Source organism: Panthera leo, chromosome A1 (genome assembly GCF_018350215.1).
Source record: "Panthera leo isolate Ple1 chromosome A1, P.leo_Ple1_pat1.1, whole genome shotgun sequence".
NCBI classification, from domain to species: domain Eukaryota; kingdom Metazoa; phylum Chordata; class Mammalia; order Carnivora; family Felidae; genus Panthera; species Panthera leo.
In genome coordinates, this window is record NC_056679.1 from 7,855,731 (window position 1) to 7,868,982 (window position 13,252).

At 45.1% G+C, this 13,252-nt stretch overlaps 1 protein-coding gene across 1 annotated transcript in view; it reads right to left on the reverse strand.

The window, feature by feature from the left end:
* FLT1 (fms related receptor tyrosine kinase 1) overlaps window positions 1–13,252 on the reverse strand; it is a 171,858-nt gene that overhangs the window by 87,100 nt on the left and 71,506 nt on the right. The window contains exon 11 of the mRNA XM_042939838.1: window positions 2,227–2,341. Coding sequence (XP_042795772.1) covers window positions 2,227–2,341 — 115 coding nt within the window. The remainder of the gene's footprint in view (window positions 1–2,226; window positions 2,342–13,252) is intronic.

The following is a 13,252-nucleotide window of genomic DNA, read 5'->3' on the forward strand; positions in this document are numbered from 1 at the left end:
TCAACAGACAAAAGTCACCAGGCCTCAGGTCTACTGAGATGTGCCCAGTTCAGAAGATGTCAGCTACTACTGAGGCTCAGTGGAGGTCAGGGGCGCAGCGAACGCACAGTGTTTTTGCGGAGAGGGCAGCAAAGGCAACCCAGTGTGCGTTCCCTAAGTTCAAGGTTCCTCCGCTCTTATGCAAATCCACTGCGTGCACAATTTCTACCTGGACACTTGAGGGCTGGGGGGGACCAAGGCCAACATGAAGCTCAGGAGATCTGCTGAGAGTAATAAAGTCCATTGCATCTGGCCCACGAGTAGCAGGTTTTCAACCACCAAACATAAAACTGTGGTAGCCTAGAAGTAGGGTAAAATCTCTGAGCCTTTCCAGTTCTTGGCGTCCTTTTTTAGAGGAGGAGTTGGATTTCCAACATTGGTCAATGGGTACAAAGTTTCAGTTATGCTAGGTTAAGTCCTCGAGATCCACCATAGGACACAATAGCTCTAGTTTACCATGCTGTGGCCTATATGGAAACATCTGCTAAGGGGTATCGCTCATTCATGCATTCATATATTCAATGGGAGGAAACTCTTGGAGGCGACGGGTGAATTTATGGCATTGACTGCGGTGATGGTTTCATGGCTGTGCGTTTACCTCCAAAGTCATTAAACTGTATACGTCAAATCTGTACAGTGTTTTGTACATCAATCATACCTCAATAAAAATGTTTTAATACTAAAAAGAGCACCAGCAACGATGCCTACTAGGCTCTCATTAGGTCAGGGAACTTTTTTTTTTTTTTTTTTGGTTAGAAGTCTATTTTTTTAAAGGTGGGGTATAATTGATACATAACATTGTATTCGTTTCAAATGGAGAGTGTAATTTGCATGTATTACCATACAATCACCCAAATAAGTCTAGTTAACATCTGTCATCATACATAGTTAAGCAACTTTTTTTTTTCTTGTGATGAGCACTACCAACGTCTATTCTCTTAGCAACTTTCAAATATGCGATACGGTATTATCAACGATAGTCCCTATGTCGTGCATTACATCCCCAGGACTCAGTTACTTTATCACTGGAACTTGGCTTGATCACCTTATTTTTCACACCCCTCACCCCACCACCAATCTGTTCTCTGTTATCGATAAGCTTGGGGTTTTGCTTTGGATTCCACATGTAAGTGAGATCAGACAGTGTTTGTCTTTTTCTGCCCGACGTCTTTCACTTTGCATAATGCCCTCTGAGCCCATCAATGTCCCAAGTGGCAGGACTTCATTCATTTTCGTGGCTCAGTAATATTCCTTTGTGTCTACACAGGCCACATAGTCTTCATTCATTCACTGATGGACACCTCATTTGCTTCCATAAATGGGCTACTGTAAGTAATGCTGCTATGAACTTGAGGGTGCACGTATCTTTGACATGGTGCTTTTGTTTTCTTTTGGATACATACCCAGAAGTCAAACTGCTGGATTACGTGGTAGTTCCATTTGTAATTTTTGGAGGAACCTCCAAAAACCTCCATGTCGTCCATAGCAGCTGTGTAAATTTAGAGTTTCGCCAACAGGGCACAAGGGTTCCCTTTTCTCCACATCCTCACCAATACTTATTATTTCTTGTCTTTTTGATAATGGCCATTCTGACAGGTGTCAGGCAACAGCTCATCGTGGTTTTGATTTGCATTTCTTAGGTCAGGGAATCCTAACATACTGTGTTTGCATACCCTGAGTAAGGTTTTGCCCTTGCAAAGGCAGAGGGGGAAAAACAACATGTTTTGTGAAATGGAAACATTCCACTCGAGCCCTAAGTCTTGTACCAGCTTATGCTTATCGACACCCTACTCTATGGGTTATCAGGGATTCTCAGTCCTGGGTCCATGCTAGAATCTCCCAGATAATTTTTATGAACCTTAGGCTCTACTCCAGAGATTCAAATGCAATTAATAATTCGTGGAGTATTCTAATACTCAGCTAGGGTCGAGAGCCATTGATATTTGAGAGGCAGCTCCTTTGGGACCTAGTACTCATTCCTTTGAAAGTGGTGGCCCACTGGAGAACCGAGTGCGAGAAGTCTCAGAGTATCTGTGCACGAAGACCTGTCTCAGATCTCGTCTTTCTTCTCTTTGAATTTTTGTTTTGAGCATTCGAATGACTTCTGGCTCTAGTCAACCTAGAACCGGGAGCTGAGCGCGTGTTTTTAAAATAAATATCCCAAATGCACATTTTTGCAGACAGTACCTTATTCTTTCCTTCTATTATTGCCGTGCGCTGCGTGATGCTCTCAATCCTGTTTCCTACATTGCTGTCAGGATCCAGGATCAGGGGCTCATCATTATTGGAGCAGAAGTCATATCTGTTTAAAAAAAAAAAAAAAGTAGGTCATTACTATATTGCTTTGTAGCATGGTAGCATGGTCCAGTCCAGGGTGACAGGTGGAATCAAAATCATCACTGGTTAAGTCCTGAGATAACAAGATAACAAAATGCATTCTCTTCTTTCCCTTGGAGTGTCCCCCCATATCCATCCTTAGAACCTACAAACAGAAAACACATTTTGCTTGAACTGAAAGAAACCCACACCAGCGTATCTTCGTACATCCTTCCTGTCCTAAATGTTAAATACTAAGTAAAAATGCAAAAATTAGGAAATTGAGTATCTAGATTTTAATGAGTTCATGGAAGAGGAAACATGCAAACACAGGGGGGAAAAAAAAGAAGTTACGTTAATGAATGGAAACCTCAAGGAAATAATAGCATTTCACATCTATAAAAGGTTGGCTTTTAATCAGAATATTCCATTATACAGCTGATTTTTTTCCAGGGCTAATTAAGTGTATATGGAAACACACAGCATGAAGCAGTTATTAAATTCAGTCTATTTCTTTCCAAGTTTGGGGATATCATGAGAAGCGCTTTAACTGCTTAGGCCTCGAGTGTTTAATTATAAAACAATCTCCTCTGTTTCTAAAAGTCCATGAAATCTCTTATTAAGCTAGCTAGTAGAGTACCCTTTTAAAGACAGAAGGTAACATGCTCTCTCAAACACACATTATTATCAGCAAACTACGGTTTTCGTATGGTTTACTACTCAAATTTTGGTGTAAATATTTATTTGTCATGTATCATGTTCTACATAACCCAGGTTCTGCGTGAACTTAAATCCCAACAACAAAAAAGACACTTCCCTCCACTCTGACCCAGTCAGGAGTATCTTCACTGGCCTTGCTGCCCGCTGGCTTTTCCCACCTCAGACCATCCCCCGAATGTTCGCATTTTTAGTGGAAACCTTTCTGCTCCAAAGTTCCGAAGGGCGTACTGAAGAAAGCCCAGGCTTCCTTGTCTGACGGTCAAGACCATCCACAACGCATTCCCTACCCAGAATTTGTGGTGAGCAGAGAGCCTGCTGGGCTCTAATTTATACATGTTGTGGGCAGATTATAGAGCTTTTCCAACCAGGAGGAACTTCAGCTTCCAGGCTGTTCCAGGAGGAACAGCCCAGTTCCAGAAAGAATGAGCGGTTGACCCAGGGTAGCCAATGGCAGCAATGATTGACATACGATGATAGAGAATAAAGTAGGTGAGGAAGAAGGTAGGATAGATGGGACTGTGGTGACCAGGAAAAAGTTCTGTGATTATCCCTCTCCTTGAGCTGAGAAGGGGCTCCGGACTGTTAAACCACTGAGTCTCTCTGGGTGGTCTCCCCTCCGGGCCTGTCAAGTCCTCCCCCAGAGCACTGACCACTTTCTAAGTGGCCCCCCTGGGCCAGCCGCTCCAGGGGATGGGGCCCCATCTGCTTAGTCACTCCGTCCTCAGAGTAAGGCAAGGGCCTAGCGTGTAATTGGCACTCCATTAACACCTGTAAACATACACACCTGCACGGCGGACAGATACGCTGTTTCTCGTAAGAGCTTTCATTTAACTGTTCGTTATTTTCAAACGTACTGGTTAAGTAGAGACCTAATGTACTAAAGCCCCACAGACTCACCGCCCAGACTGAAGTTATCAAGATTTTGCCACAGCTGTTCGGGTCTATCCTTATTTCTTTCTGTTTTCTCTTCTGTGAAGTATTTTGAAGCAAATCTCAGACATCGTGTCATTTCAGCCCCACGTATCCCTAAAAGAGCGCACACCTTCTACCGTAACAACGCCTAACTGTACCAGCTCCATGTATCAGACTTGCCCAGATGTTTTTAAAATGTCTCTCTTCTAGACTCTTAAAAATTGAGAACCGAGGGTTGATGGGGGGTGGGAGGGAGGGGAGGGTGGGTGATGGGTATTGAGGAGGGCACCTTTTGGGATGAGCACTGGGTGTTGATGGAAACCAATTTGACTATAAATTTCATATATTGAAAAAAAAATAAAATGGCAGGAGATATTTAAGACATAAAAAAAAAACATGCCTAATATGGAGGCTAAATAAAATTATGCTCATGTTGTTTTAAAAAAATAAATTTTTAAAAATACATAAATAAAATAAAATAAAATAAAATAAAATAAAATAAAATGTCTCTCTTCTATACAAGTTAGATTATAAGATTTAAAATAAAAAAGAACAGTAAGGACTGGCCGTTACGTAAGGAATGTAAGCGATTTCTACCAGATATGCCTGATCATCATCAGGGAAAACTGGTGAACATCTGAACTGTTACTGATTAGTAGAAGAAAACGAACCCAAGAGGAATGATATCCTTTCTCCTCTAACTTGAAACACGTTAATGCCACAGTTTTGAAATCACACGTCATCGCACTCTTTTTCGCGATCGGTATTCTCCGTTCTCTAGACTGTAACATCGCTGCCCTCGCATCTCTCACACACACTCAGTACGCACACGGGTATATACACGGGACATCTGCCCCCCACGTAGCTGGGGTTTCGTGCACACGCGCACACCTGTATCAGGCCAGTGCGTGTGTACTTGGTACCGTTCCCATCGAAGGACTGAAGTTCTCTTGTACCTGGAAAAGAAGCTTTGCATTTCATTCTTTCTTTTCCCCCCAAAGAAGGGACAAAGATCCAGGGACGCCTCACGCGGAGATCTTAATTGCATCCTTTTGGTCTTCAGGAAAAGGCAGAGAAATATGTTGGAGCCCAGCAAGTCTAGGCATTTCCCGAGGGAAGCGCGGTCTGCCGAGTTCACGTGGGGCTGTCAGCCTCTGACCCCCACCCCTGCCCCCAAACTCTGAGGGCGCTGACAGTGGCACCAGCCCTCCTATGGACACCACAGGCCGGCCCCGGTGCAAAGGTCCTCCGAGTGCACAGGACAGATTCTGTGGCTGTTTTCTAATTTGGGGACTGCTTTTTTTTTTTTTTTTTTTTTTTCCTTTTTCCCTCTTTGTAATTGGAACCATAAAAATAGAAGGTCATTTAGGAGCCTGACTATATAACAGCACTTGAAAAGAGATTTGGGGGGGGGGGGAGGGGAATTTGCCGAAGCCTTAAGAATACATCAAGCTCTTGAGGAAGTAGATTGTGCCATGTTTGAAGATGCAAAGATAATCACTGTGCTGGGAACCGTCTTGAGGGGGGAGGAAGCCGAACAACAAGAGGAAAGCAGCGTTCACTCCTGATTTCGCACAGGAAGCCCACGGCACCTCCTGTCAAAGGGAGATAAGAAAGCTCCCAGGCACTATTCTGGACAAGGCCACGGTTATCAGCTTCAGCTCCGCGCGGTCCTCTCCATGCGCCCAGCCTCTGTCTCTTGCCTAATGAGCTTTCGGACTCCGGCCTCCATTTGCATACAGCGCGCCAAATACAAGAGCACGGGGGGTATTTATAACCATCGAGTCGCAAACGATTTCCGGGGTAAGAGTGTACTCTGTGTCATCTCATCAATTGCCCCCTGGAGGTGAAACAAATTCGCCTTGGGCTGGGGATCGATGTCAAGACGTTAGACCCACACGGCCGATTATGTATCCAACACACGGCGCTGGAGATCCCTCCGTGTGACACGTCAGTCTAACTGCAAGAAGGAACCATCTGTGAGACTCTCCCACCTGGTCTAAGTAACCGGGTGGGTTCTTTCCGCACGTAATGGGAAAACACCACCCTCCAGAGATGTTCAGGACTCTACAGACCCGCAGGCTTTGGGTTGATGTTTCCTGTAGGGGTGACGGATGTGCCCTGTTCCCTTCACATTCATAAATATCTGGTTCCTCCGTGACCAAGGACAGATGAAGCCAGTCTGGGGCCACAGACAAAGGCAAAGCCAACACCGAGGTCAGAGCCACAATCTTCACTGCTGGTGCTCACAGGCAAGCTAGCCGGCCACAGGCTGTAATACACACTATGCGTAACACACACTCTATGTAATAACACACACAGTGTAACACACACTATGCAACGTTATACTCTACTATAATAAGGGTATTTCCTACATGCTAAGCAATTCGTATACTCTATCTCCTGAATTCGTACAACATCCTAAAAAGTAGGTACTATCATCCCCCCTTTAACGGATAGGGAAATTGAAGATTAGAGAGGTTAAGTACATTATTACCCAAGGTCAAACAGCTAGTAAATGGCGGAGGCAGATTACAAGTTAGTAATCTGATTAGTAAACGGATTACAAATTAGTTCTGGCTCATTCCAGAATCCGCGCACTTAACCCTTCCCCCATATGCAACACAACATCCATCAACTGTCCTCCCATACCAAGAAATTGTTATACTTCAGTGCTTCTTTGTGTACAGGAAGAAACGGCTTCTCAAATATCCACTACACAAACTGCGTTACTGCGCTGGGGATTTAAGGGGTTGTTTTGCTTCGTTTTGTTTTGGTTCTTTTTTAGCCCTTTGTGCAGTAAGGGTCAGCTTCTTTCCAAAATTGGGCCAACACCCTCATCACACAACCAAAACACGTTACGCGCCCAAAGTGTGCACGTTCCACGATTACAGCTTCTATTAGAACCCCTTTTGTCATCCGAGTCTCTGAACTTGGTTCCTATTCACCTTTACAAATCCCTTAAGTCACCTTGACAGGAAATGCCGTACAGACTGTAGCCCAAGGTGTCCCTTTGTGTTCACCTGTGCATTTCTTAGTGCTGGCTTTGAGCAGTTCCGATTTGCAGACTGTCTTCATTCCTCCTGCCTCTCTTTCCCCTCCCCCCGACCTCAAAGGCAGAGCCCACACCTTCTTTAGAGGATGGACTGTCACATCTCCTGGAATGAGAAGGGAGAGTCCAGCTGGGTGGGCTTTAGCCGCTGATGGTCAGTATCTGTGTATTCTTTGTGTGGCGCTCTCATGACGGCCCAACGCTTCACTGAGCCTTTCTAGAAACTGACCACGTGTTTGGTGCCTGTAACGGTAGCCAAGCCTCCTATGGTTATCTAGTACAACTTCTCACTTCTTAAATGATTTCTACCAAATTTAGGAACCACCCCAATTCCGGAAGGTCTACTCCACAGCCTGACTCTCAAGATGAAGACACACGGGTGTGGTTTGTTTTGGATTGCCTTTCACCCCATGGTAAATAACCGATTAGCTGACCTTTCTTTCAACATTTCGCGTCTGCTAAATCCTGACTCTCGGTTGGTGAAGGGAAACTGGCAGTTACTGGGCTGATACTACCGTGTCTGAGCTAAGGAGCTACAGACATTTAAGTCCAACTAATTCTCACAGCCCCCCCTTCAGCGAAACAGGCATTATCATGCCTGTTTCAAAAATTGCTTTACTACGAAGGAAACCGGGACTCAGAAGTAGCAGACGTGGGATCAGACCCCAGATGGTCTCAAATCTTTCTATCACACCAGAATTCAATCCATCACACATGACACGTTCTGTTCCCAAGAAACCTCCCCAAACCCTTCTTACCATGCTTCACAGGGTAAATCTGGCTCAGAGTCACGGGTGAGAGGAAAACTCTGGGGGTCCTCGGAATCTAACTGGTGCAAAGTCAGACACCAAGAGAAAGTGAAAAATTGGCTTTCAAAAGCACCTAGTCCTTTGGTGGAGGGTGAAAGGGGCAGAGGGATGTTTTATAATTACATTTTTGACATAAATTCCGCTTTGTTTTGATCATAAAAATGTTCTGATGCTAAAATTATAGGAACTCTTGGGCTCCTACTGGCTGAATTTGACCACTTAAAAAAAAAAACGTGCAACAAAAGAACAAATCCAAACTTTTATCACCATCTCTGTCTTCCCCTGTGACCTACTTGTGTGGGCACGATTGCTGGACATGTTCTAGGATGCCTTACGGTGAAGGACATGTTCTAGGATGTTCCAGGATGAAGCTGGCCTGTTTGACTATGAACTCCAATACACTTGTGGCGGGCAGCTGACTTTAAAGAGGGCCTCTGGGGTGGGGGTGTGCAGCGATGGGCTGCCTATTCGAGCCTGAGTCATGCCTAGGAATGAATGTAGGCCTCAGTTTATAATTAAAGCACAATTAGTTGGAAAAGAGGCTCTAGAAAGCTCTATGAAGTCTCAAGACGGAGAATAACTTCCCTCTCTCTTTTTCTCCTTCTTTGGACGATGAAATCGGAGGACTCCTGGTGGGGTGGACCCTGCTTCTCTGTTTAATGGGGTCTGACTGCACGTGCTAACTCTGGTTAGAATCTGTACAGAATACTGATCATTTCAAGTTAGGAAACAAAAGGGGAGAGCAGTAATGAAGAGCAAATCGAGGCTGTAAAGTGTCTTTAAAGAAAAAAAAAAACTAGAAAGGAAAAAAAAAGACCACGTCCAGAGGGCACGGCCAGGACTGGTTGCCCATTATGGCGTACCCTCCTGTAGAAGAGCCCGATGTAAACTTTCCTCCGCTACTGTGCGTGTTGTGTCAAAACATTAGTGACGGTCTGAGCCATCAGATGAACAGAATCCGCAAACACTCTCTGCTCCCCTCCTCTCACGTTCTCTCCAAACAAATAAAACAATATAGGGGAGGGGCCGCTGGCAGAAAAAAAGGTGTGGAGTTGGAAGGAGTGTTTAGACAGAATGGTTCCTGCTCCTCGTGCTCCAGGAAAAGGGCCTGGGCCTTGGGGGTGGTCACAGGGTCACGCCGAGGGGATTCTGGACGAGTGACGACTCTTGCGCACGGAGAGACCTTGTGACGCCTCGGAGCCCATACTGAAAACTACTTCTTGTCTGCACGGAGAGGGGGGAGTGGAGGCGGCTTTTCAGGGATTGAAGGCTCTGGCCCAGCTCCTTGGACAATGGTGGAGGTGATCCAGCGCCCTGACCACCTCTGTTTCGATAAGAGCTTTTCCGTGAGCGTCTTGGCCTGGGCCACTTCCTGCTCTCCAGGGTCTCCTGGTCCATTCACACTCAGGACAGGGCCTGTCTTTCCAGGCTCTGCCTTCCTTCCTTCCTTCTCTCTCCCTGCTTGCTTCCATCAAGAACTCCAAGCTCTCCCTGATTCCGTCCCTCTTTTACAGAATCTGAGCCAGGGCCAAGGCATCCTTGCAACCCTATCACCAGGGGGACAAAGGGTAAATACTCATGTGGCCACACCCGGATGTGGGTCTTAACAGGAACGCCTACTTTGTTCATTCCTTTTTCTCCTGAGTGGAAGGCTGGTCAGCTGAGGAAGGGTGATCTGATAAATAAGAAATCTTTAGCGAGATCTCCAGAGTGGCCACCAATAACGTCTTTTAACTTAAGGAGTCTTAAAGTGTTACCTCTAAATATTTCAAACTGTTGTTGCCTTTTGATTTCACGGAAAAGAAGAGAGCAGATTACTGGTCACATAGCTGTCAACGTGCAAATGTCCAGAGAGCCTTCACGGGGAGAAGTGGAGAAGCACGACATTAGGAACGTAGAATGTGCAGCTAGTCTGATCTGAGTTCCAATCACGCTTTTACAACTTCCTAGTTCGGTTACCCTAGACGGCAAAAGCCCAACCTAGAGAACCACAGTCCCAGAAAACTGCTCATAGGACTCCCAGTCTTTTCAGTCCTTTGAACAGTTCTGAAATAGAGGGATCGTATCACCTGTCATAAATGTTGCTTTCGTGTTAACGCCACTGATCGGGGCTAAGGGCTCTGATGATTTCCGGTCCCGTGACACTCACCACAGGAGAAACGTTGCGGAGTCTGTGTATTCCACATCCCAAGGATTAGGACAGGAGAAATCACTTTTCTCAGATTTCAGTTCCCTGGAAGGCTGTACCTCTCTTGGTTTGTTTTCATCTGATGGGCCCCTTCACCTTGCGAACGTCTATTTCCTTTCTCTTTCTCTCTCTCCACAACTAGAAAGTAAAAGCACACGGGCCCTATCTCTGCACTAGCCTGATGGCATTTTCTCCTTTCATTCAGATTATTTGTTGTACTCTTTGTGAACCGCCTCAAATCCCTTGGGAAACGGATGTCCTCTTGGCCTCCCCGACTCAAAAGAAGCCACCCCATGTTCCTATGTCTTACTAGTTTTCTTACAGGGGTTAAAAGACGAACAGCAGGGAGATAATTCACAGAAGATCCTTTGCATCGGTGAACACCAGGGTGGCACTCAACGAGTCAATCAACGCAATTGCTTAGCACCGTGCCTGGCACACAGTAGATGGACTGATAATGTTGTCATTTTATTATCTCCCTAGGCTAAGAACTACTTAAGAGCAGGGGCTATGTCCTGTTCGTGATGATGACCTCAGGGCCTAACCCAGCCACCCCGTGAACACGAGAGGGGGAACACCCGTCTCTTGCTCTGTTGGCTGTCTGATGAGAAGAGTGACCCCTGACGATGGCCTGACTAGATGTGGACTCAACCCTGTGTCAGGTGTCAACCCTGCCATCCATCACTTAACCTCAAACGTGCTGAAAAACGGGGCACTGCTGACCCTCAAATGACCTCACATGTATCCCCTCAACTAAGCACCGTGTCACCACCATCAGTGTCTGTCCATTCACGGCGAGGAGTGTTAATGGAGACAGAGGGTCTGCCTGGGACCTGGACGAACTCCTCACCGCATTATCCGTACGTGACAAACTGACATTCATGGACAATCTCAACTGAGACAGTGACGCTGACATGTGGAGAAGCGTCTTCTGGTCTAACAGAAAATAGAAAACCAACCAGCAATGGTCGCCGCCTTTCCTCAAGGGTGGACAAAAATATTGGCTCATAAGTATTAGTCCCATTCGATTAAAACAAAAAGATACATATTCATACATACTCCATTTAAGAAGTAGAATTGTGTCCTCTGAAAAAAGTAGAAGACCTAGTTCCTTCTGTTATTAAGGAACATACACATCTATTGAAGAGGCAACTCAAATGCATGCTCACGTATCAGAATATTTAAAAAAAAATACCCGAATATAATTGAGTGCAGGCGAGTGAAATGCCAAGAGCCCATGTGGTACCATCGCTGGACAAGACTTGGGGTCAATGAACGTTTGAATTGCTGAGGCAGAACTCACAAATGCGAGGAGATTCAGGATATTATAACTCCTTTAATTTCCTAAAAAAATCGGAAAATTCTGCCATTTCTGGTCCCATCTTAATTTCTTTGGAGTAAATCACCTTCGTCAGAAGACCTGTCTAAAGACGCAAGCATGTTTCCTGGGAGGACATTACCCTAACGGCATGGGACCATTTTGCCAGAAGACTGTTAGCTTTCACAGCGTACTAATATATGCACGAGGCCGCCTCGAAAGGAAACTGCTTTGCACCGGGCAGCCCCAGAGCAATCCGAAACTACTGGACAACTTCCAGCAAATAAACTTACGTGCAATGCACCAGCCACGGAGTTAAATACTTGATATGCATTAGCTCCTTTAATCCCCCCAAACAATCTTATGATGTCAGTGCTATTATCTCTACTGTGCAGATCAGGAAACTTGGACCCACAGAGGTAGTTTATTTTACCCAGAAGCTGGTAGACAGTAGCAGGTGGCAGAGCCAGGGTTCGGGCTCCAGAGGCCATGACCTTTAACCCTAGACTATATTTTTCTGCATCCTAACGCTTCTTAAAATTGGTTCTGATATCATGAACATCGGCCCCTCTCAACATATCTGCTTTCTGGATCATGAGCTTTGGCCCCCAAGTTACTCAATTTAAGGTCTAAATACTTGTTGTAGAACCAATCCTAGTAGTGAAAATGAAGTGACTGGTTGACGATGTGCCAGAAGACGCTCAACGATAGACTCTGACATGTCAACCAGGGCTGGTTTCCTAACAAGGTACTTAAACTTTCTGTAAATGGTAATAATTACAGTAGCTGCCTCATAGAAGCTCTGTAATAATTAAATGAGACAACACACATAGAGCACAAATTGAGCACTTAACATCCTCTAGATAAGTGCTCAATAATTTTCAGCGATAAAAGAAATAAACATAGAAGTCCTAGGCCAGGAGGTCTTCTACTGGACATACTCTTCTATTTGGCTCTACGTGGTCTCTAAATACCCACTTTTATTTTCCTCACCTTACTTTTTCACCCTCACAAGACAATTTCTCAACAAGGTAGCAATTAGTGATCGTCTTACATCATTTTCAATGATGAAGGCAAGGCATATGGAACATTAAAAGCCTAAGGAAAGGCGATAACATGCCTCCAGCTCATTTTTTAAAAAGCTCAAGTGAAAACCCACGTTCTTGGAGTTTAAGGCTTTGGTCTTCAGACATGCAGGACAGCATGTACAGGACACATGCTAATGACGTGCCACAGGAGGAAGACGACCAAAAAAAAGAGCCTATGAAAGTCTATCAGTCTGTAAGAGTTACAGGGTGGGTTTGTGGGAAGGAGACAGAACAGCCAGGCATTAGCCACAGGAAAGGGAATGACTGGCCGGCTCAATTGTTTAGCCCCTCACTCAAAGAATTCCACATCAGATCCGGATTCACTCTGCCAATTTTTGGCTTTAATTTTTCTGCACCCAACTCTGATGATCCGGCCAAATTCCTCCCCAAGCATGGCCTTTTCAACTCTTCAACCTACTCCCATCCTCATGCTACTCTGTCACATCTATGTTCCTTCCATTCGACATTCTAAGACCTCCCCGCCATCTTGAGGATTCAGATCTTATTTCCTCCGTGCGGTTTCCTCTAAACCGCAGTCCTCACCACCGACCTCCACTGAAGCCATGATGGTTCATTTATTCAACCAGATTCCAGGCACCTTCCATGGAGACTCGATGCAATGTTACGGTGGAAATAATAAAAGGGAATAATAAACAGGAAATCAGAGACTTGGGTCTAGTCCTGGGTTTGCCATTAACTAGCTGTGAGGTGAGGGATAATTCTTTATCTTTGAGCCAGTTTCTCCTCTATAAAGCTCTTTTTAATCACTGAAATTCCCCAATTCTAAGTGAATTAAGCATTCAAAGTGAC